Source organism: Hyperolius riggenbachi, chromosome 5, assembly GCF_040937935.1.
Source record: "Hyperolius riggenbachi isolate aHypRig1 chromosome 5, aHypRig1.pri, whole genome shotgun sequence".
NCBI classification, from domain to species: Eukaryota; Metazoa; Chordata; class Amphibia; order Anura; family Hyperoliidae; genus Hyperolius; species Hyperolius riggenbachi.
Window position 1 is genome coordinate 354,988,810 of NC_090650.1, and position 25,411 is coordinate 355,014,220.

A 25,411-nucleotide genomic window follows, 5' to 3' on the forward strand; every position below is an offset into this window, starting at 1 on the left:
TCCATGGTTGAAGGGGGTACCTAGAGGCCAGTTTACTAGAATACATAGAAACTGTTCTTCACCATCTGATTATGTTATTCAGAGTGATTTGTTGATTTCTAGATTTGAGGCCAAAGGGTGTAAGAAGAATGCATTGGAGACCGTCAGAGACCAGATTGGTCAAACTGACCGGTCTTTCTTGCGTAAAGTTCGACCATCAGATCCTACCAGGAGTGTAGGGTTTCACTTTCTCACTCAGTATAATATACAGCATAAAGAAATTAAAAAGCTTCTCTCCAGGCATTGGCATCTCCTGAGAGGTGACCCAGTGATTGGTCCTATGCTTGCGGACAATCCTGGGGTCATCTTTCGGAGAGCTCCAAACCTGCGGGACCGACTTGTACATAGCTATATTGACCCACCTTCTAGGACAGCCTCTGGTATAGTACCATTAAAAGGTTTTTACAGGTGTGGGAAATGTAAGGGATGTAAAGCATGCAAATATATGCCAAGAAAAATGTCCTCCTTTTCAGGTGGGGACCCCTATTCCCCTACATTTCAGATCAATCGTCTTTTTACTTGCGATAGCACCTTTGTAGTTTACTTACTGGAATGCCCTTGCGGGTTAAAATATGTTGGTAGAACTACCAGACCTTTTAAAGAAAGACTAGGGGAACATATATATCTGATTGGTAAAGGTTTTGGGGGACATTCCGTCTCCAAACACTTTGCAGGACAACACGATAGAAATCCTGCACTTTTGAAATACTGCGTCATTGACGGTATTCGGATTACTTGGAGAGGTCAAAACCTAGAGAGGGAGGTCTCCAGACTTGAAACAGAATGGATTTTTAAACTTCGCACATCATGCCCTGCAGGGTTGAATATTGAATTAGATGTTAATTGTTTTATTAATGATTCTTAGCAACTTTTTATTTTTTATTCTTTATTTATGTATCTATTGTTATTATCTGTAATGGTGCTCATGTACTGGTCGAATCATCGCTACGTACAGATTTTTATGCTAAATTTATTATATACATAATTTTAATCTCCCGAGTCACCCTGGCTATTTAATATGTGGGTTACTTTACACCATTCTCATTATCACATGTACTCTTTACTTCATCCTACTTGCCCTGTTGTCACTAGCTTGCTCCCTAGAGCTATCCAGATAGAAACACTTGTTTTTCCTTTGCGATGTTTAAGTCGCATTTTATTGAATTTGCACTTTTCACCCTTTGTGACGTGCGTAGCTCTAGTCACATCTATACCTCATGCACACTTTTGTTTATGAGGTTTAGAATGTCTATATTTTTTATATAAAATAATATTAGTTAGCACTTAGCGCTTTTTGTGCTTTTACTTTAATTATTCCCCCCCCCCCCCCCTTAAAATTGGGGGTTTTTTTTGTGCCCCATGTGACTCTCCCCTTGTCTTCGAGAGTCCCTTGCTTGATGGGTGTGGTTTTTTGGGCTGGAGGAGCCGGGAGTTAAACCCGGGTCTCCTGTGTCGTAGTCTGAGCCCTTGACCATTGCACTATTTTACCAATGATATCATTATATTTTTTTACACCATTCTTTGCTATTAATATGCTATTTACATATTGTTCTGTTTTTCACTTTAATTACACATTTGGGTGACTCTTTCCTACTTTGATTAGTGATGCCTTTCTGAGGAAGTTTTCTTTCACCCCACCCTCTTTTCCCAGACTAAAAGCTATAAATTTGGTGCCTAGCCGCCTGTTCGCTTTTTCTCCCCTGATGACGCAAGACTGCGAAACCGTTCGGGAAGGTAACAGGCGGCACCATTGTCTATTGATCTACGATTGACCATTACATGCACGCTAATCTTCCGGGGTTCCCTGTTAATGGGCCCCATATGTGAGTTATTGTTTTATATCTACTGCCTTTTAAAGAAATTTTATCTACATAAACGGGTTACGCTTAGATATTGCCGTTTTTGTTTTCCTATGTGAATTCCTGAAACTTTACCTCCATACGGATGTCCACTGGATCTTCACGACGTCTGATGTTCCCTGGACGTTATCTGTGACCTGAGCCATTTTACAACCTTATAATGTGGGTTGTTGGGAGCTGGTAAGCCTTTTCTAGTTTTGATATTTGGTGGATACCTACCTCTGAGCATTTGATATATTGTGGTGAAGAATCTACCATTCCCTACATATAATGACTTTCTAAACCTGCGCTGACCTTTGATGTATGCCTGACTTCTGAACTTTTGGACATTGTTCTTCTCAGCAGCGGTTCCATTGTCCCTTGGCGCCGATATATTTGCTACTAAATATAATCTCTTACCCACACTGTTTTAAAAGAACAGACAAATGTTTGATTTCATGATGGCAGCCATTTTTTTGGTTGAAAGGAGGTGACAGGGAGCATGAGACACAGTTCCAACTGTCCTGTTTGCTGATCACCCCTCCCAGTTGCTAGGCAACGAAAACAACAACATAGGAAATCCCATCATGCTTTGCACAGCATTAGGGGAAAAAAGCCCGGGCAGTTTTCTTTGATGGGTGGAGCTTAGCTAAAAATGCAGCTAAAAATGATGCTTTGGTAAGAAAAACAAAGTTCTTATGCTGTGAAACTGTTAAAGAAACACCAAGCCTTTTCAGTTCTGATGATTAGATTTTTAGTCCGGAGGTTCACTTTAAGTCAAATAACTTTTTCAAAATAAAATATTCACCTTTTAGTTTATTGAATGTAGTTCATTTTTGCTGTTAAACAGCCACTCTGGAGTACTTTATTATTCTTTTAATGCAAAGTTTCTTTTTTTTATCATTTATTCAAGATGGTTCTGGTCACCGGAACTACTTTTGGGTCAGCGTGCTCTTCCTTATGTAGTCGCTCGTGCACTGCCTTTGCCTGCTGCAGTGCATGAGCAGAATCTGGTAAAGCACTGTTGCCAGTTAGTCTCCAAGACCCCAACTTACTACTGCTATGTGACCTGGGAGCTACTTTGCCTGTGGGATTCTCTAAGCTTCAACAAGAGGCAGGGGCGCCGCCAGCATACAAGCAAGCCAAGCCCCTGCTTGGGGCCTCACACTGTGGGGGACCTCGCTCTGCTGCTGGCGGCGGGCGGACGGCGGGCGTGTGGGCACCAGGCGGAGCGGCAGGGAGAGAGAAGTTTCAACTTACCTTCCTCGATCCTGACAGCTTCTATCTACTTCCTGTCCCGGCGTCTGTCGCTATGGTAACAGCGCCCCCTGTGATGACGTAACAGTATGTCATCACAGGGGGAGCTCTTACCGATGCGACGCGCGCCGGGAGAGGCTGAAGATAGAAGCTGCGTGCAGGATGAAGGCAGGTATGTAAAAAACTTCTCTCTCCCTGCCGCTGCGCACACCCTCCTGGCTATGGGGGGGGGGGGGGGGGGGCATCTACCTATCTAACCTATACTGAGGGCATATACCTATCTAACCTATACTGGGGGCATATACCAATCTAATCTATACTGAGGGCATATACCTATATCCTGGGGACATATTCCTATCTAACCTATACTGGGGGACATATACCTATCTAACCTATACTGGGGGACATATAACTATCTAACCTATACTGGGGGCATATACCTATCTAACCTATACTGGGGGCATATACCAATCTAATCTATACTGGAGGCATATACCTATCTAACCTATACTGAGGGCATATGCCTATCTAACCTATACTGGGGCAAATATATTGGCTACCTATATTGGAGGCACCTACCTATCTAACCTATATGGGGGCACCAACCTATCTAACCTATATGGGGGCACCTACCTATCTTACCTATACTGGGGGCAACTATATGGGCTACCTATACTGGGGGGGACCTATAGCTGGCTACCTATACTGCGGGCACCTATACCGGTCTCCACGTTGGGGGCGCATTTTACGCCCTCGCCCTGGGTGCAATTTAGCCTAGAAACTGCTAGTATTTGACTCCACCCACATCATGTTTTGGCGGATGGGGGCCTCAAGTTATGGACTGCTTGGGGCCACCAAAACCTTAGCTGCACCCCTGACAAGAGGTGACCAGTACAGACGGAGTCTCAAGTGCTCCCACTATGCTACACCACAGGGGGAAGAGTGGGTACCCGGCATCAAGATGCCGCATCACATCAGGTCTGAATGCGGCCATGGCTGTGCTCAGATGTGGCCCCGTGTGATAGATGCCACTCCACTCCTTGTGTGGAGCAATGGCAAGCACCCGGTGATGCACAAGTGCATTGACTACCTTCTGTGTAAAAGGCTTGGGCTGGAAATGTAGAATCTTGTAAGTGCACTGCACAGAATGGCTCAGGTAGTGGCTCAATCAGTGGAAGAAGCAAACTGTTTTGTTCTGTATTTAATGTAAAGCGACCTTGAAGTGAAAAAAGTGCCCCTGGAGGATACTTACCTTGTGAAGCGGAAACCTCTGGATCATAATGAGGCTTCCCTTGTCCTCCTCTTCAGCCCTTTTCCAGCAATGAGACCATCGAAGGTCTGCTTGTTGATGCTTGTCGGCGCCTTGTGCATGCACACTAGCTCCATCCTGCTTGGTTTCTTTAGAAATCGCCTGGCCTGATTGGGTCTGTACTACAAGAGTGAGCCGTCTATGCCTGTGCAGTAACATGGACCGGGCGGTGGTAGTGCACACACTTCGGGGTTCCCAGCTCTGGAACGGGGCTGCGGAGGGAGACTGGGGAAGCCTCTTTCGGATCTAGAGGCTTTCCCCTCCTGAGGTAAGTATCAAGAAAAGTGCATTGCAAACCTTTGCTTTAAAGAGGCACTGTAGTGACGTATAGTAGAATACAGTAAATTATTCAGGATATCCACTTACAGTAATTTTCCTGGTTTCAACACCAGAAACACTTCCTATATCTATGAATTGCTGCATATTGGTATGTAGTCCCACCCTCCCAGTGGTGCTTAGCCTAGGATGTCTAGCTATGCTCCACCCAGAGCATTCTGGGACACCAGGCATTATTTTCACTGGCATGGCAACTTTCAATGCATACTTGGCATATCCGAGAACAGTATCTCAATCTCTTTCACCATAGCTTAATGCTTATTAAGAGCACTGAATGTGAGAAGTAATCAAAAATAGGTACTTTATCGATTCAGGCCCCCCCCCCCCACACACACACACACACACAATGACTATCTTTTATATTAAGTATGGCCCACTCCCTGTAAACAGCAGGTAATTGTTTTCTTTTAAGTGTAAGTTATTATTTTACTGCGGGCTTAAATAGGTCATACTAGCGCCCACTTAAAAATGCAGCCTCATAATGTTTGCAGATGCAATATTTTAAATGACACCAGAGGTGACTGATTACAGCTGTGATGTCCTTTGGAAAGAACAGACTAATTGCATTGGGCCTTGCGACCAATCATCTTCTGCTCACACCTTGTTTTATTCCTCCGTGTGCCACATGGTTAAGAATGAAAAGTGTTAGTGACTTGGTCACATCTTATTGTGGGAGGCAATTTTTTAGAGACGGCATTATCTAATGTAATAAAACCTACGTAAACGTTTATTGGATTTAAATGTGAAGGTTTATTGGTTTTAGATGGGGGTCAGAGTCACAATTTAAATGCAGAAAAATAGAGAGAAAAAAGATCAAAATCACCTTTCTACTCACAGTAAAAACAGATCATGATAGAAAGCAGTTGTGACTTTTAATCCTACTGAGCTCCAAAATATGCAGATCGTAATGCAAGTAGTAATGAGATGATGACGTGCTAAGCATGAATAATTATTTAAAAGTGACTAACGCCAATTTTATTCAGCAGATCAGATCATGTAAAAAAAATGTGTGATAGTTATGTTAAAGAGGCACTGTAGTGACATAGAGTAGAATGCAATAAATGTTTCATGATAACCTCTTGTACAGTAATTTATCATGGTGGTGATTAAAGAGAGTCTGAAGCGAGAATAAATCTCGCTTCAGACCTCATAGATAGCAGGGGCACGTGTGCCCCTGCTAAACCGTGGCTATCCCGCGGCTTAACGGGGGTCCCTGATCCCCCAAATTCCCTCCGTAATGCGGGGGAGCGCTTCCTGGTTGGGGCAGGGCTAACCGCGGCAGCCCTGCCCCACGCGTGTCTGTCAGCGCGTATCTCCGCCTCTCCCCCGCCCCTCTCAGTCTTCCTTCACTGAGAGGGGCGGGGGAGAGGCGGCGATGCGCCGCTGACAGACGCGACTGGAGGCAGGGCTGCAGCCGTTAGCCCTCCCTCCAGGAGCGACCAAGTCTACGACCAAGTGTCGCAGTTGGGGGTTTGGGGGTCAAGGGACCCCCGTTTAGCGGCGCTATTGCGGCGGTATAGCACACGTGCCCCTGCTAACTGAGCTCTGAAGCGAGATTTATTCTCGCTTCAGAGTCTCTTTAAGGTGTATATATATTAAATTACATCCCTGCTCTAAAACATTAAACCTAGCATAAGACTAATCTGGAAAATACATTTACAAGTTACTGTAAGAGTTAATAACTCACGCTTCCACTTTAGTTAAGTTAAGAAGTTAACCACTTCCCCACTGAGCGGTTTTTCCCCTTATGGACCAGAGCAATTTTCACATTTCAGCACTCTTTCCGTTCATTTACCAATAACTTTATCACTACTTATCACAACAAAATGATCTATATCTTGTTTTGCCACCAATTAGGCTTTCTTTGGGTGGTATGTTCTGCTATGATTTATTTTATTTTAAATACATTTTAATGGGAATAGTTAGAAAAAATTGATTTCTCAGTTTTCAGTCATTATAATTTTAAAATAAAATGTGCTACTGCAGATAAAAGCCACACATTTTATTTGCCCATGTTTCCCAGTTTTTACAATGTTCAAAAGATGTCCCTAGTACAAATTACTATAATATTTTATTTGGAAATACATTTTGTGTATTTTATTCAGTTTTGCATCCATCACTAAATACAAGCCCTTATCAAAAATGACAGTTATATACCCTCATGATGTACATATTTAAAAGAGTCCCCAAGGTAACTATTTATGTATTTTGTCAATATTCCTTTTTTTTTAATATAAAATGTTTTGCTGTAACTATAGGAAAGTGGGGGAGGTAAGGGGGGGTAATCATTACTTTTCTCCTATGTTGTTGTCACTTACAGAAGGTAGTAAATATCTGACAGATCTGACAAGTTTTGGATTATTTCATCTCCTCATGGGGGACTCTCATTATTTCCTTTATTCTTTTACATAAGCACTCCCAGGTAAGTATCTATACAAAGGTGCCAGCCAGCCTCCTTAACCTATTTTGGTTCCTGGACGTAGTTTCTACGTCCAGGAACCATGCGCGCTACCGCGCGCTCCCGCGGCCGATCGTGCGCGTGCACGCGCACTCCCGGCCGCGGATTCAGTAGCCAAGGAATCAATGTATCGGGCTATGGAGCCCGATCACTGATTCCTCTCCCCCGCTGAAAAAGCGACAGCTTCTCTCGGAAGCTGTGCTTTTTCTGGCCGTCTCCTTCCCGATGCGTCACTCTAAGCGCGTGCTACGCTTAGAGTGACGTCATGTAAACAAAGTCATGGCCGCCATCTTGTGGCCAAAAAGTAATACTACACCTGAAAAAAAAAAAAGAAAGAATTAACACACATTTACATTATAAATCTATTGTTTACCTCCCACCCTCCCAAAAGTACCCAAATAAAATGTTTAGTATTAAAAAAAAAAACCATTACAATAAAAAAAAACAAAAAAACATGTAAATATTTACCTAAGGGTCTAAACTTTTTAAATATCAATGTAAAGATGAAATATTTTTATATTTTTTTTATTTTAAACTTGTAAATAGTGATAGATGCAAAATGGAAAAAATGCACCTTTATTTCCAAATAAAATATTGTCGCCATACATTGTGATAGGGACATAATTTTAATGGTGTAATAACCGGGACATATGGACAAATACAATACGCGAGTTTTAATTATGGAGGCATGTATTATTTTAAAACTATAATGGCTGAAAACTGAGAAATAATGAATTTTTCCATTTTTTTCTTATTCTTCCTGTTAAAATGCATTTACAGTAAAGTGGCTCTTAGCAAAATGTACCCCCCAAAGAAAGCCTAATTGGTGGCGGAAAAAACAAGATATAGATCAGTGCATTGTGATAAGTAGTGATAAAGTTATAGGCTAATGAATGGGAGGTGAACATTTCTCACGTGAAAACGACGGAACCTGAATGGGCTAATCACTGCACACTTTTCTGGCAATTGGACAACTACAGTTCAGTAAGAGCTTTAAAAAATAAAGAATACCCTTAAAATTATTTAGTCTAAACAAAAGATGGAGATATTGAAACGATATAAATCAATAGCAATGAACATAGCTCTTTCTGTCTATTTTGGTGCTCTAGGCAACGTGTTTTTTTGCCTCTCTGCCCAATCTTGTAAATTGGAAGAATGTACCCTACATCATTTTCTCAGGCACCAATAACAAATGAATAGGTTATATGCATAAATGCTGTTGTTTCAAGAAATAAGTCTATAAAAGGATAAGAGTTCCTCCTATGGTTAGAAATTAATGACTCATCATTCAGATCTCGCTTAAAAATCCAAAACACAATCGACGGCTTAAGGGAATGACAAACCAACAATCCACAATGGTGCTTTGGTATTTTGAATGACTGATATGATAGATCAATTTGGCAGATAATTATTCATCATCAGCAGTGTGTACAGCGCTATGAACAGTGTGTCCATAGAAATCTATGGCGCCCACTTCCCGCGTCATTTTATAATCCTGTTGGTTAACAATTGTTTGGTGTTTTAGTTGCAGTCTTCTACCATCGTTCACATCGAATTGTTTAAAATATTTTAGCTTTGTTTCACACTAATCTATCTTGATGTGTAGCTTTAACCATTTATGCCGCCTGGACTTGATTGTCACGTCCAGGCGGCTGCTGTAGCACTGCTGCACGCTTTTATGCGATCGCGCGTGCACGTGTTGTCCCCCGTTAGCGCGGAGATCAATCAATGGAAACATAGTTCCCATTAATTCATCTAAGTCCCCGGTAGAAAGACTGACAGCTTCTTATCAGAAACCGCCGTCTTTCTTATAAAAAAGCAAGTTTCCCGTCCTCCTTGTGCTTCCTGGAAGCGAGAGCGTTCGCTTCCAGGACTAAAAAAAATGTTTTGACTGTAGTAATATATAGTAATAGTAAAACTACATCTACATACATTTTTTCAATGAAATAAACACACATTATTACATTTAAAATTAACTGTTTACCTCTCACACCAAAAATTACCCAATGCAATGTTTAATTAAAAAACAATTTAAAATAAAAACAAAACAAAAACAAAACATAAATAGTTACCTAAGGGTCTAAACTTTTTAATATGCATGTGAAGATGGTATATTACAAACATTTTTTAAATTATAAGCTTGTAAATAGTGATGGACGCAAAACTGAAAAAATGCACCTTTATTTACAAATAAAATATTGTTGCCATATATTGTGATAAGGACATAATTTAAATGGTGTAATAACCGGGACAAATGGACAAATAAAATACATAGGTTTTAATTATGGTAGCATGTATTATTTTAAAGCTATAATGGCCGAAAACTGAGAAATAATGAACTTTTTCCATTCTTTTCTTAATATTCCTGTGAAAATGCATTTAAAATAAAACAATTCAACAAGATATAGATCAATTTATTGTGATAATTAGTGATAAAGTTATTGGCGAATGAATGGGAGGTGAAAATTGCTCTAATGCATAAGGTGAAAAATACCCGCGGGCTGAAATGGTTAAACAAGGCATATGATGTTGTTAAATACGGTAATTAATATCTGCCTAATTCTGATCATTTAGTTGCCACCTTCTACCCCTCGGTATTAGATCAGACCTCAGCAGAGACCCCGGCAGGCTTTACCTCTTCGTACTGTGCAAACTTTTTAACTTAAATGACTATGAAGTCTGCACTCAGTATATCAATGCAATGACAGCGATTGCAGGGGTGGCTTGGGCAAAGACCATGCTGATTGTCCTCCAATCACACGTTTCAATGTGGCCCCAGAGATAGCTTTGGGCATGGGTGCGTGTGACTACACAGAATAGGTTGAGTAAATTGATGCAGCACACCAAGTTCAGAATATTAATTTATAATACACAAAAATGGGGAGGAGTTCACCACCAATAATGTGTTGTCTTTCTTTTTGAAACCTGCGCTAGAAAAATAAATTAATCTGGAACCTGTTTAGCTCTTCTGGGTAACACAAACATGCATCCGCATAGTGGGAGGTTGGAAGCATGAGGTTGGAAGCATGTCTGCTTTTATTATTGCGTTCATGTTGTGAGTTATTTCTAGATGTCTCAGCAATATGCTCACATGAGGGCTTTTAGCCACTTCACTGTGCCACAAAAAAATCAAGTAAGAGAACTCACATTCTTTGGTAAAAGTGAAACAAGAAGCAACTTTCCAGAAATATTAATGCAATACAACCTGTTTTAATCCAATCTTTTTTTCCCTTTCTTTTAATATTCACGGAAGCAGGAAATTTGAGCGCCTGCTAGCAGTGGTCTAATGGTCCCCCGCAGACGTCCTGTGCCCGCTCAGCCACTCACCGATGCTAAGGTTAGAGATGGCGCGAACTGGGAACCGGCGAACTTCCGTGGTTCGCGATCGCAAAGAACCGCAAACTTTTCCGGAAGTTTGATTCGCCCCCATAGTGCATCATTAGGGTCAACTTTGACCCTCTACATCACAGTCAGCAGGCACATTGTAGCAATTAGGCTACACTCCCTCCTGGAGGCCCCCCCTCCCCCCCCATATAAAAGGTAGGCAGCGTCAGGCATTGGACTCACTCGTGTGCCTGCATAGATTAGAGAAGGGAGAGCTGCTGCTGCAGAGAGAGCTATAGGGAAAGCTTTAGTTAGGCTCTTGTAGGCTTGTTAGCTTGCTCCTTGCTGATTCTTATTGCTGAAAAAAAACACCCCTCAACAGCTCTTTTGAGAGCTAATCTTGTTCTTGTGATCTTTTTTTTTTCTTTTTGTGGCCCACTTGCATTGCATACAGCCCTGTCAGTCAGTCGCAGCTGGCCTTTAGCACCTTAATTCCTACTGTGCCACTGCCAGGCCCAACACATTCAGTGACTACCTGTGTGTGTGACAGGCAGCTGCACCTGTTCACTGTTCAGTGCACCTACCTACCTATACCTACGTGAGCGCACGCATTGTTAATACCACCAGTCATTGCACCTGTTCAGGGTACCTGTGTGTGTGTGTGACAGGCAGCTGCACATTTGTAATACCAGTCACTGCAACCTGTTCACTTCACCTGTGTAACTGCACATTGTTGTACCAGCAGTCACTGCATACCTGTTCACTGCACCTGTGTAACCGTACATTGTATTAGTCAAGTCAGTGCATACCTTTCACTTCATCCCCCCCAATATGGACAAAACAAAAGGCAGAGCCAGAGGCAGGCCACCTGGCAGGTCTGTTCGAGGTCACTCTGTCGTGATTTCGTGCGGCCCTCGATCAAAGTACAGTGTTCAGAAGAACACTTCTGCCATCAACCCCCAATATTGTCAGGACGTAGTTGACTATTTAACACAGAACACCTCATCTTTCTCAGCTTCCGCACGGAAGCGTGACTTATCTTCCTCCTCCTGCTCTGATTCTGGCACCCCACTTAACACTCAGTCGGCCGCCACCACCAAAGTGCCATCACCCCAGGGCTCAGCGGTGTGGAAATTTTTTTGTGTGTCTGCCTCAGATGAGAGCAATGCCATCTATCCTATCTGGCACCGAAAATTGAGCCATGGAAAGACCAAGACACGCGTAGGGACAACTACCTTACGAAGGCACATGATTACAATGCACAAACTGCAATGGGATGACCACCTGAGGAAACGCAGCACACAAAAGCAAAGCCACACACTGCAGTGGAAGATACCAGGCCACAATTTTTTCTCAAAAAAGGCGATACCTAAACTGTACCGTGATGTTGAAAGGCAAGTGGTGACATCTCTGGCACACAGTGTTGGGTCAAGGGTCCATCTGACCACAGATGCCTGGTCTGCAAAGCACGTTCAGGCCTGCCCGAAGACTAAGTCAGTTCCCACACACAGCATCTCTGCCTGCACGCCGTGTGACTGCCTGCCCCAAGACTAAGTCGGTCCCCACACAGCATTTCTGCCTGCAGGCCGCTTGACTGCCTTCTCCGCCACCACCAACAGGGTCCACCAGGACTCCAGGCGGATTCCTGAATGTTTAAGGCCGCTGCTAGCAGCAGCCGCTATAATAATTTTTCTGGTGCGTGTACACTGCAGCTGCAACAACAAAACAAAAGGCATGTACATGTGCCAATTCCCCTTCGTTACCTTGCCGCGGTGAAGGGGCTTGCGTATCACAATGAAGCAATGACCGACGACTATATGAGTGTCTCGGGGGGAGGGCACACCTAGGATAATAAGGTCGTTGCTTCATTGTGGACACACCAAATTCGATCAGCTGGACAGTCACTGTTCTGTCATTCAGCTACCTCAGCCCGGCGACCATACGGGCTTGAAAACCGCCATGGCCTGCACTCTGGCCATGGTGCGCACCAGTGAGTTTGGTCTGTCAGTGTGAAGCAGTACTCTAATTACACTCCCTGATTGATGTATACACATGCAAGATGTTTTAAAGCACTTTAGACCTCCAATTTAGCATGCAATGTGACTTATGCCCTTAAAACGCTGCTTTGCGTTAAATCCAGATTTTTCCCCGGGACTTTTGGCGTCTATCCCACTCATCCATGCAAAAACTCAGATGTTAGACCCCTTGAAACATCTTTTCCATCACTTTTGTGGCCAGCATAAATGTTTCTAGTTTTCAAAGTTCGCCTCCCCATTGAAGTCTATTGCGGTTCGCAAAAGTTTGCATGTTCGCGAAGGTTTGCGGAGGTTCGCGAACGTGGTTCGTGAACCTAAAATCGGAGGTTTGGGCCATCTCTAGCTCTGGTCCATGCCTCCAGTTCAATTCTCCGACTTTAAAGTTGGAAAACCACTGTGCCTGCACGGCCGTGTCCCCGCTCCCGCTGACGTCACTAGGAGTGTACTGGGCCTGCACAATACACTCCTGGTGACGTCAGCTGAAGCAGGAACACAGCCACGCAGGCGCAGTGGTTTTCCGACTTTAAAGTTGGAAATTCCAGAAATGAAGCAGAGGCGGGAAACGCAGCTTCGGTGAGTGGCTGCGCAGGCACAAGACGTCTGCAGGGGACCATTAGAAGCCTCGGGTAAGTTCAACTCTTTTCCCCCCTACCCCCCTTTCAGTATTCTTTAACCACCTGAGCGGTCTGGACGAGCTCAGCTCGTCCAACACCGCCGGAGGCTGCCGCTCAGGCCCTGCTGGGCCGATTTGAACGAAATAAAAAGCAGCACACGCAGCCAGCACTTTGCCAGCCGCGTGTGCTACCTGATCGCCGCTGCAGCGGCGCATCGCCGCGCTGCAGCGGCGATCAGGTAGCACACGATGCAGCGGCGAAAGAGGGTCCCCCCAGCCGCCCGAGCCCAGCGTAGCCGGAACAAACAGTTCCGGCCAGCGCTAAGGGCTGGATCGGAGGCGGCTGACGTCAGGACGTCGGCTGACGTCCATGACGTCACTCCGCTCGTCGCCATGGCGGCGAGGTAATCAAACCAAGGAAGGCTGCTCATTGCGGCCTTCCTTGTTTATTCTGGTCGCCGGAGGTGATCAGAATTACGGATCCGGAGCGCCCTCTAGTGGGCTTTCATGCAGCCAACTTTCAGTTGCCCTGGCGATCTTATTAGAACGCCAGGGTGGTTAAGCTATAGTAAAATATCAGTATTTAACACCGATATTTTATGATCGTTCTTTACACTTTAAAGGACTACTGTAGGGGGTAGGTGGAAAATGAGTTGAATTTACCTGGGGCTTCTAATGGTCCCCCGCAGGCGTCCTGTGCCCACGCAGCCACTCACCGATGCTCTGGTCCCACCTCCGGTTCATTTCCGACTTAAAAGTTGGAAAATCACTGTGCCTGCGTGGACGTGTCCTCACTCCCTGACATCACCAGGAGCGTACTGCGCAGGCACAGACCTGCGCAACACACTCCTGGTGACATCAGCAAGAACGAGGGTGCGGCCGTGCAGGCACAGTGGTTTTCCAACTTTAAATTTGGTCATTCCAGAAGTGAACCGGAAACGGGGACCGTAGCATCGGTGAGTGGCTGCACAGGCACAGGATGTCTGTGGGGGACCATTAGAAGCCCCGGGTAAGTTCAACTGTTTTTCCCCCTACCCATCTATAGTACTCCTTTAATAGTAGATTATTGGTAAATTTACCAATATTCTACTATCGGCTTTCCTAGGCACCCAAGTTTCCAGGCACCCCTTTTTATGTATGGATTTTTATACTAGTCGGAAGTACTATATGTTTAATCATACACTAAATCAAGCTCTTAATCTTCCAGGAAAATTGCAAGAGACAGAAGGAGCGACTGTGTGAGAAGTTTGATTTCTTATACGCACTACTTGAAGAGAGAAAAGGTGAATTAACCCAAGTTATCACTAGAGACCAAGAGGAAAAACTTGAACATGTGAAGACTTTAATGAAGAAGTATGCGGATCACACGGAAACAGTTTCCAAACTAGTGGAATCGGGAATTCAGTTCATGGATGAGCCCGAAATGGCGGTGTTCCTACAAGTGAGTTTGTTTGAAAACCACATACTACGTGTTTACCTCGATCTGTTTCCAATTACTCAAAAACGCATAAGAGGTAAAGCAGCTGAAAAATAGGAGTCTTCACCCTCACCTCACGTTTCAGTTCTTATCTTACCAGATTATCATTAATAAAAGAGTGAACATGCACTTTATTTAGTCAGAATATGGAGAGTAAAAAATGAAAAAAAAGAGAAAAAAAACTGCCTTAAAGGGGTTCTTCCGCAAATGAGGAAAAAAAATCAAAATGGCTTATGCATAATCTATTAAAAATCCTTCTAAAATAGTGTGAAAAGTTTTTCAAAAAAATGAATGGTTTCACTAATACAACATGTAATGTATACAGTGACGGCTGACAGGACTGTGAGGCTAATCCATTTGTTAGGGGTGTTTTTTTTGTTACTGTCATTTCACAAGCTGCTCCCTACCTAGTTTTCATTGCTGTAATGCAGGGCTATGATGAAGTGCTGTGGAATGGCAGTTACAGCTGTTAAAATAACGGCTGTGCTGCTCTGTAGTTTCTGCTTGTACTTCCTCACAGAGCTGACCCCCCTCCCCCCGCCTCTCCCTGTAGGCAGAGGTCGGGCAGCTCTTCGGAGCAAATCACATGTTTACCTCGTTGCCCGGCAACCAGACTTCAGCGTCTGTGCAGAGGACTTCTTATCCTTTGCACGGCAAGTTAGCTGCCTGAGCTACAGTTCATTGTTACACAGTGTGCTTCTCCTTGCAGCTAAATTAACAGATGGCATGAGTGCTGACTCACTGTGTAACAATGAACTGTAGCTCAGGCAGCTAACTTGCCGTGCAGAGGATAGGAAGTCCTCTGCACAGACGCTGAAGTCTGTTTGCCGGGCAATGAGGTAAACACATGATTTGCTCCGAAGAGCTGCCCGACCTCTGCCTACAGGGAGAGGCGGGGGGTGGGGGGTCAGCTCTGTGAGGAAGTACAAGCAGAAACTACAGAGCAGCACAGCCGTTATTTTAACAGCTGTAACTGCCATTCCACAGCACTTCATCATAGCCCTGCATTACAGCAATGAAAACTAGGTAGGGAGCAGCTTGTGAAATGACAGTAACAAAAAAAACACCCCTAACAAATGGATTAGCCTCACAGTCCCGTCAGCCGTCACTGTATACATTACATGTTGTATTGGTGAAACCATTCATTTTTTTGAAAAACTTTTCACACTATTTTAGAAGGATTTTTAATAGATTATGCATAAACCATTTTGATTTTTTTTCCTCATTCGCGGAAGAACCCCTTTAAAGGACAACCGAGGTGATGTGACATGATGCGATAGACATGTGTGTATACTGTGCCAAGCACACAAATAACTAGGCTGTGTTCCTTTTTTTCTTTCTCAGCCTGAAAATGTTAAACATCTGGTAGGCAAGTGACAGCTTCTGCACGGGTCGGACTGGGTCAGACTATAGCATAACCCTCCCTGATAAGTGACATTACAGCCATAAAAAAAACTTTCCTGTCAGTAAATGGCTTCTGAGAGCAGGAAAGCGATAAAAAGGGCCAATAATTCATAGCAGAGACAACGAAACAGTAAAAACTTAAAAACTAGATTTAAATGTAAATTAAAACTGTGGGATAGCTAAAACAAAGTCATTTTTAGGAGACTGAGGATAGAAAAAATTGTTTTTCTCATCAGTTTATTTTCATCTCGGATGTCCTTTAAATAGCCATGCTTTCCAGCTGTTCTCCATTCTTCAAGCAAGTGTTCATCATTATTAAAGTGATGAGAACCTTTCCATCAAATTTCTGGTGTAAAAGGTATAAAACGTTCAAATATGGCAAAAAAAAATGTATTTCTGAAAAAATGCTTTAAACAGACAAAATATTGAAACTTTCAGCAGAATTTTGACATTCTTTACTTAGGGGTATACTCACTTTTGCACAAACAACACAGTGGGTTAACACTCTTTTGGCACTCAGCTATCCTGGTCTCAGCAACTGTTCTACACTACATTCCCTTGGAGTGCACAATCAGTCAAATCCAGTCACAAGAAGGTTCTGGCACTCTCCCTACACACCTATACACATAACACAAATAAGTACTCGGCTCACCCTGGCCAAAACCTTCATAAAAGTACCAGTGGTGTGTCTCTGCCGGGAACCTTGTGTCACCTAGATGGGCTCCTTTCATAAAACCTTCAACACAGAGTGCACAGCTCACACCCCCAAGACCAACATACCAAGAGCTGCAAGGTCACCTGAATATTAGAGAATGATGCAATGTTATAAAAACAAAAGGCTATATAACTGAAAATAAAAATATGAGACTTTTCTTTGCTACTAATGTTCTACTAATTATCTGTACTACACATACAATTCATTATATCATACTTTTTTTTGCTTCAGTGTTACTTTAAGTTAGCAACAAAACTGGTGTAATAAACATATACAGTCTATGTGCACACTTCGGTAATTTCATACTGAACTAACCAATTATATATCAAACTTCTGATATTAGGACTTCGGTAGCTCAAAACTCCCGATTGTGAGTAACAAGAGGTACTGATACATTTGTGTAGACCAGTAGAGCCCACCTACTAATGAGGACACATTTTAAGGCCTGATTCTCAGTGGTCAGTTGCACAACTCACCCGTTAACCTCCCTAGCGTTCTGGACGAGCTAGGCTCATCCAGAGACGCCGGAGACCACCGCTCAGGCCCTGCTGGGCCGATTTGAATAATTTTTTTTTTGAAACACGTGTTTATCCGATCGCCGCCGATCCGCCGCTACCCGCCGCGTAATAGGGCCCCCCAGACCCCGTGTGCAGCCTGGACAATCAGTGCCAAGCAGCGCTGAGGGGTGGATCGGGACTCCCTATGACGTCACGACGTAGATGACTTTGATGACGTCATTCCGTGCGTCGCCATGGTGACGGGGAAAGCCCTGAAGGAAATCCCGTTCAGAACGGGATTCCCTGGTGGGCATAGGCGCCGGCGGCGATCGGAAGGGTGGGTGGGAATTGGCAGGGAGGGGGGTATCATGTAGGTAGGCTAGCTACATGATTAAAAAAAAAAATTAGGTATAAAAAAACATACGCAGCCCTCCGGCTGCGCAGAATCAGGACGCCCAGCAGGTTAAAATGTGCATGAACTGCATTAGACTTTAAACACTCAATGACACTGGACGTTTATAAATGTCCAGTGTATTTGTGGAGAGTGCACCAACAGTTTATTACTAAATGAGGCACATACGGTATCATTTTAACCGAGACGAGTTGTAGAATACATTTTGGTGTGTCTTAAAGCTTGGACACACCTCACATAGAAAAATAGGTACGGACAAACTGAATCCATCTTAAATAAGTCATTTTCTAAATTACGCAAGTTAGCATAAGGTGATTCATTTACAATGCAGTACAGTGAACAGCCCCATAGAATTGTATGGGCAGATTTTTTTCTCAATGCAACTGAGCACTGTGAACTAGGCCTTAGGTTCAGATCTCACCCCCAAATCTTTAAATATTTAGTTGCTCTGACAGTTTTTATTGGGGTTGATAGCGCACATGTTTGCAATACATGTTACAGAATTTTATTTGCCTAAATACTGATATAACAGATATGTTACCATAGATTAGGGAATCAGGACCATTTATAACTATTAAAAAAATATAATTTGTAAATAATTTGCTAAAAAGGCTAGAAGATGTGTACAGTATAGATAAGTCAAATTTTCATCTTATTTAGGGTTAATTTAAAGAAGAACTTTTAGCAAAAAGAAGAACAAAATAAACCAATACATTGCAAAGTGAGAAGTTTAAAAATAGAAGAGAGATCAAGAAATGATTGATATTCGCCATGTAGTTTGTTCATGTTGTTGGATCCACAATCAGCCTGCACGTCATCATCTTCTACTGGCAGATATATGTAAAAAAACAGACAACGTCAACTGCCATTATTTATAACCACGCCCCCTAACAATGCCATAGGCTAAAAGGTTGCTTTTTGTATACAGTATATACATATGCACAGAGGGCTGTACTGGTTGCTTGGCAGTTGGAAGCCATTATTTCCCACAATGCAACAAGGCTCCCACAGTGTTATGTCAGAACCTAGGTCCTGACATCACATTGTGGGAGGGGTTTCACCACAATATCAGCCATACAGACCCCCCTGATGATCCGTTGGAGAGATCCCCCTCCCCCCCCCCCCCCCCGATTATCTATTTGAGAAAAGGTAAAGATTTCTAATGGGAAAAGGGGCATCAGCTCCTGATTGGGAAGAAGTTCAATCCTTGGTTACAGTTCCTCTTTAATGATTACTATGAAAAATGCAGTTAGTGATAGAATTGGTGTAAACAAAGCTGAAATGTGATGTAAGTTATTCCTTTGAATTCACTTTTCATTCTACGCTTTGTTCACTCTTTGTTACAGAATTCCAAGACTTTGCTGCAAAAGTGAGTACTGCTTTTGCCATAAGACTAATGATGAATGGTGTGCGCACACGCAATGCTCATTTTCTCATGGTGATTTCTGTCTTCCGTTCTTTAAACTTTAGAATAACAGATGCATCCAGAGGATTTCAGATGGAAAAAATTGAGCCAGGATATGAAAACATGAATCAATTTACAGTAGAGCTAACCAGGGAAGAAAAAATAATCCGGGAAATAGACTTTTACAGAGGTACGTACAATATTACTGAATGATCAAAATCATCTGATATCAAGTAATAGATGGAGATGTAATATTCTTATTTAATATTATCAAAAATCAATAATATAGGTTAAGAGCTTTTTTATCCAAGTGAGTTCCTTCTCCAGTTGATATTTGTATCATCACACTTTGTCACAGGTCTGGTGGGAACATTTTACCCCAGGCAGCATTTTTTTTTCAGTACTGTATTCATTTATAATTAGTCAGTTTTTGCCCATTGTAAAGTCTTTCCTTACCCTGATTCACATTCTTTTTTTTTTTACATTGACCAAAAGGTTTATTGAAAGGATGAAAAAAGGTTATTACATAGTACATATGCAGTACAACATTTAGTGTAATACAGCCAACAGAGTATCAAATACAATGCATAATAAATGATGTACATGTATTGTGAAACTTGTCCAAGAAGTATAAAATATACGTATATTAAGAAAAGGGAAAAGAAAAGAAAAGGGGATGAAGGTGAGAGGAAGGAAGGGTACATAGCCAATCCTGATAAGGAGAGGCGTTATGGAGGAATGAAGGTGGGTAAAAGAACAGAAACCAGGGGAAATCAATCAACATATAAAACATGAGGCATACATGGCTGTTTAAGCTTTAGCAATTAACATTATTTGTCCAGCGTTCCCAAATTTTGTTAAATTTGGAGGGGCAGCATCTGTGATGGTAAACCAGTTTTTTAAAGGCCAGTGAATTTTTAACCTTGAGTTTCCAGTCTGAGAAGATAGGGGAGGTAGAGGATAACCATCTGAAAGCTATACATAGTTTGAGCATGTTTATGTTATATGTCACAGCTAGAGATGGGCCGAACGGTTCGCCGGCGAACGGTTCCCGGCGAACTTCGGTGGTTCGCGTTCGCCTCCCGCAGGCGAACGTTTCCGGAAGTTCGGTTCGCCCCACAATGCACTATGAGGGTCAACTTTGACCCTCTACATCACAGTCAGCAGGCCCAGTGTAGCCAATTAGGCTACACTAGCCCCTGGAGCCCCACCCCCCTTATATAAGGCAGGCAGCGGCGGCCATTACGGCCACTCGTGTGCCTGCATTAGAGAGAGTAGGGCGAGCTGCTGTCTGTCTCTCATAGGGAAAGATTAGTTAGGCTTAGCTTTTCCTGGCTGCATACCTGTTCTGTTCAGTGAGCCGACTGCATACCTGTTCAGTGATCCTGCCACTGCATACCTGTTCTGTGAACCCACCCACCACTGCATACCTGTTCAGGGATCCTGCCACTGCATACCTGTTCTGTGAACCCACCCACCACTGCATACCTGTTCAGTGATCCTGCCACTGCATACCTGTTCTGTGAACCCACCCACCACTGCATACCTGTTCAGTGATCCTGCCACTGCATACCTGTTCTGTGAACCCACCCACCACTGCATACCTGTTCAGTGATCCTGCCACTGCATACCTGTTCTGTGAACCCACCCACCACTGCATACCTGTTCAGTGATCCTGCCACTGCATACCTGTTCTGTGAACCCACCACTGCATACCTGTTCAGTGATCCTGCCACTGCATACCTGTTCTGTGAACCCACCACTGCATACCTGTTCAGTGATCCTGCCACTGCATACCTGTTCTGTAAACCCACCACTGCATACCTGTTCTGTGAACCCACCACTGCATACCTGTTCTGTGAACCCACCCACCACTGCATACCTGTTCAGTGATCCTGCCACTGCATACCTGTTCTGTGAACCCACCACTGCATACCTGTTCTGTGAACCCACTACTGCATACCTGTTCTGTTCAGTGGACCCGCCACTGTATACCTGTTAAGTGAACCCGCCACTGCATACCTGTTGTGTTCAGTGAACCCGCCACTGCATACCTGTTCTGTTCAGTGGACCCGCCACTGTATACCTGTTTAGTGAACCCGCCACTGCATACCTGTTGTGTTCAGTGAACCTGCCACTGCATACCTGTTCTGTGAACCCGCCACTGTATACCTGTTCTGTTCAGTGAACCCGCCACTGTATACCTGTTCAGTGAACCCGCCACTGCATACCTGTTGTGTTCAGTGAACCCGCCACTGCATACCTGTTCTGTTCAGTGGACCCGCCACTGTATACCTGTTTAGTAGTGAACCTTAATTACACTACCTGATTGATGTATACACATGCAAGATGTTTTAAAGCACTTTAGGCCTGTCATTTAGCATTCAATGTGATTTCTGCCCTTAAAACGCTGCTTTGCGTCAAATCCAGATTTTTCCCGGGGACTTTTGGCGTGTATCCCACTCCGCCATGCCCCCCTCCAGGTGTTAGACCCCTTGAAACATCTTTTCCATCACTTTTGTGGCCAGCATAATTATTTTTTTTTTAAAAGTTCGCATTCCCATTGAAGTCTATTGCGGTTCGCGAACTTTAACGCGAACCGAACCTTCCGCGGAAGTTCGCGAACCCGGTTCGCGAACCTAAAATCGGAGGTTCGGCCCAACTCTAGTCACAGCGCACATAGGACAGTCCACAGTGAGCCTCAGACCCAGACTCTATAAGTCCGATGTGTTCACTTATTAAACTGCTACAGTCCGTGATGCAGGTAGCCTCATACAGTGTGTACCACCACCACACCCTCAAGATGGAGCACTCACCGCTAGATATTGACCCTCTGTAAGATTGGGTCTTCAGCGCTTTCAGAGAAATCAAGGCCTCCCTCTGCCTATCACGATCACTGCAGGTCCTTTTCAATACTCTATTTAGACTTCATACCCAAAGCACCTCAAAGTAAACCAATAGGCTTCATAGTGTGATACCGTTTAAAATATTTATTAAAAATTATACAAAAAAACTCACATGCTCATGACGTTAGTAATAGCGCTGAGATTTTACGGGCTCAACCCCGATCATGGGCCATCTGGCAGGCTCCCAGCCATGCTGTTTCGCTGGACTCTGGCTGTAACGTTCCACGCCGACCTCACTTCCGCCCTTTGCGTTCTACGTACGCGCGTCCTGGCCCTACCGGTTTCGTCACTTCCTGTAACTCATCATGGGCATTATATATATTTAAATAGTTTGAGCAGGAAGCTAGATTCTAGTAGAAAAAAAATGTCAGGTAGGTTAAATTTATCACAGGTTGTGACAGCTTTAGTCCATTCAGGTGCAGGATGTTTGTTTATGACTATTCCAAAGCCAGTGAAATAAATGCTTGGTCTCCAAGAATGCTTTGGGAGGAGAATTCCACATAGCTAAACAGCCTATGGACTCTTTTACACTTAATGTGTTGGTATGCGTTAGTATGCGTTGAGTTTTTGTTCTCCTTAGCTACAGCTGATTTATAACGCGACTCACACACTACAGAGCTGTGCTGTTGCGTTTCCCATGTAACTAGCTAAGTAAGTAACTAATTAACAGCCTGTTTATTTATTTGCTTAGCTAGTTACATGGGAAAAGCAACAGCACATCTCGGTAGTGTGTGAGCTGTGTTATAAATCAACTGTAGCAGAGTGTCTGCTAGCCGTTTAGCAGAGAGCAGGGAACAGCCCATCCCGTCGCTCCTTATCAGGAGCAGCTGATTTAATGACGCAGCTCAGCTGTGTAGGAGACAGAATTGGTGTCAGGAGCTATTTTTTTTAACACAAGCTCTATGGTGAAATGTATGCTGTCCATATTAAAGAACTGGTGGTAGGGATAATAGAACAGCATAATTGTCACCATTGTGCCCCTTTAAAGAGGAACCGTAACCAAGGATTTTAGATCTTCATCCCAATCAGTAGCTGATACCCCTTTCCCTTGAGAAATCTTTACCTTTTCTCAAATGGATCATCGGGGGGCTCTGTATGGCTGATAATGAGGTGAAACCCCTCCCACCATGTGATGTCAGCGGCAGATTGCTGACATCACACTGTGGGAGCCTTGTTGCATTGTGGGAAATAACAGCTGTTTTCAACTGCCAAAAATGCATCATCTCTTTCCACAGACATCACCTGCCAGCAGTAAAATGTCGCCATGTGATAAATGTCAGAATGTAAATCGGGGAGAGGAAAGATTTTACGATGGGCAAACACTGACTGAATCATTTATAAATAATTATTGCACAAATTAAGCACTTTTTTCATTACATTATTTTTACTGCAGTTCCTCTTTAAGTGTGAAAGAACCCTAAACATAACATCACTGGTAGGGTCGGGATACATCTCAATATACAGCAATATATAGATATTGGAAGTATTTCTGTTGCTTCATTGCTCTCTGTTCCGTAAAGCATGGTTTTGTAACATAGCCTTATTTAGGACCCCCTTTGGTGGAGGATGGGGACATAAGCATGCTGAGCATGGTTTAAGAATAACAGTATCATAACTGCATTAACTAGTAATCAGTGATCAAGCTAGTGTTGGGATGTTTACCTTAGACTGATTAACACATTCTGCTTTCGCGATGATACAGAAGATGAAGAAGAGGAAGACGATGCAGAAGATTCAGAAGTCCACACAGAGTCATCTGGTGAAGAGGACACAACAGAACAAGTTACTCAGAGTCCTCAGCCTGCAGTGGAATCTACCGTGACCTCTTCAAGTGACAGCAAGGAACAGACTTCACCTCAGGAAGCAGAGCAGCCACCCCCAAGTTCCCCTGCCCCACAAGTAAATGAAACACCATAACAATTACTAACATTTTTATGTTTACTACATCAGTAGACCAGTAGATTGCAGTGATTATAAAGAATTGTATTACTGAAAACTGTTAAACTTCATACACACGCCATGCATAGTGAAATGCAGGTTTATCCCACTTACAGGCATTCCTAATAGCTGTAGGAGCTGCCATGTCCCCCCCCCCCCGCCCATTATTTATATAGGGAAGGTGTGAAGATAGAATCTGTGGCTTCTATAAACTCTTTAAAGCATGATGTCCAAACCTTTCCTCCCCCCCCCCCCCACACACACACACTAATGAGAGCTTTTGTTTGCTCTCTGCTAATTTGTGCAATAAAATAATTACAGCATCCCTTATTTGTCTGAAATTTCTGCAGTCAGAAAGGCCTCTAAAGTAGGGTGATAACAGCCTCTACTAAACTTTTAAATGTAAAAAGAAGAGGTAAAAATTGAAGTTTTTTTTAATAATGAGCCACATTGTTGGCATACATGTTTAATGTGCTATTGAGATGCCCTGGGTGCTAAAATTAGTGCTTGGTGCACTTCAAACCGGGCAGTATGTATGTATAGGATCATTAAAATCTTTGTTCTAGTTACAAAATCAACTAATCAATATCTAATGACGTTTTAGAGAAAAAGGAAAGGAGTGGTAGTGTTCTCCATTTGTTTTCCCAGATAAGAGGATAGCTTTTTCTGAGCTGGCCCAAAGACCTTTTAACCAAGTGAAAAAAGAGAAATTTATTTTTTACCAGAACTTTGTAAATTAGAGAGATTAAAGGGTGTGGGTTTTGTTTGTTTGTTTTTTGACGGTTTAAATGCTGACCGAACAATTTTTTTATACTTTTCAGTTATCACTAGGCATGTTTTACATTAATGGAAACACATCAGCAATCTTCCAAGTGCAGAAATGTATAGGCAATGGAAACGTTCAACCTCAAACTTAACAATTTTAACAAATAAACTCTTATGATAAGATTTGTCTGAAGTGCAATAGATGAAATGGAGACATTAAAATACTCACTGATCACCTTCCTTTGCATTTTGGAATTTATTACTAAGATTACAGGCATACAGTATATCTCTTTGGTTCCTCTATGATAGCTCTAGAGCTTAGAAGCTGCATATCTTTATACTATAGGGTGTGTATGTCTGTTGTAGAGGTGTAGAGAACACAAATGCTCTCACAGACAACAGAATTTCATGAGGCTAAAGGATGATCTGCTCTACAACCAGCATATATTTGCATCGACTTCTCTGATAGTGACTAGTACCAGGGCCGGATTTATCATAAGGCACTGAAGGCACATGCCTACAGGCACCTGATGATGGAAAGGCAGCTCACTCCCCTCCCCAAGCGCCTCCCTCTCTCCCTCCTTCCTTGTGCAGAATCCCAAACAGAGTGTAAATGAGAGGTTACTCACCCAACTCCCGGGATTCACAGACCAGATCTCCCTTCAGTTGGGGGCACATCTAG

General features: G+C 43.2%; 1 protein-coding gene across 3 annotated transcripts in view; it reads left to right on the plus strand.

Moving 5' to 3' along the window:
• Window positions 1-25,411, plus strand: part of TRIM55 (tripartite motif containing 55) — a 232,639-nt gene that overhangs the window by 138,542 nt on the left and 68,686 nt on the right. For all 3 annotated transcript variants that reach the window (XM_068237449.1, XM_068237450.1, XM_068237452.1), the window contains exons 5-8: window positions 14,418-14,651; window positions 19,062-19,084; window positions 19,186-19,310; window positions 23,729-23,925. In XM_068237449.1, the coding sequence (XP_068093550.1) occupies window positions 14,418-14,651; window positions 19,062-19,084; window positions 19,186-19,310; window positions 23,729-23,925 (579 nt within the window). The remainder of the gene's footprint in view (window positions 1-14,417; window positions 14,652-19,061; window positions 19,085-19,185; window positions 19,311-23,728; window positions 23,926-25,411) is intronic.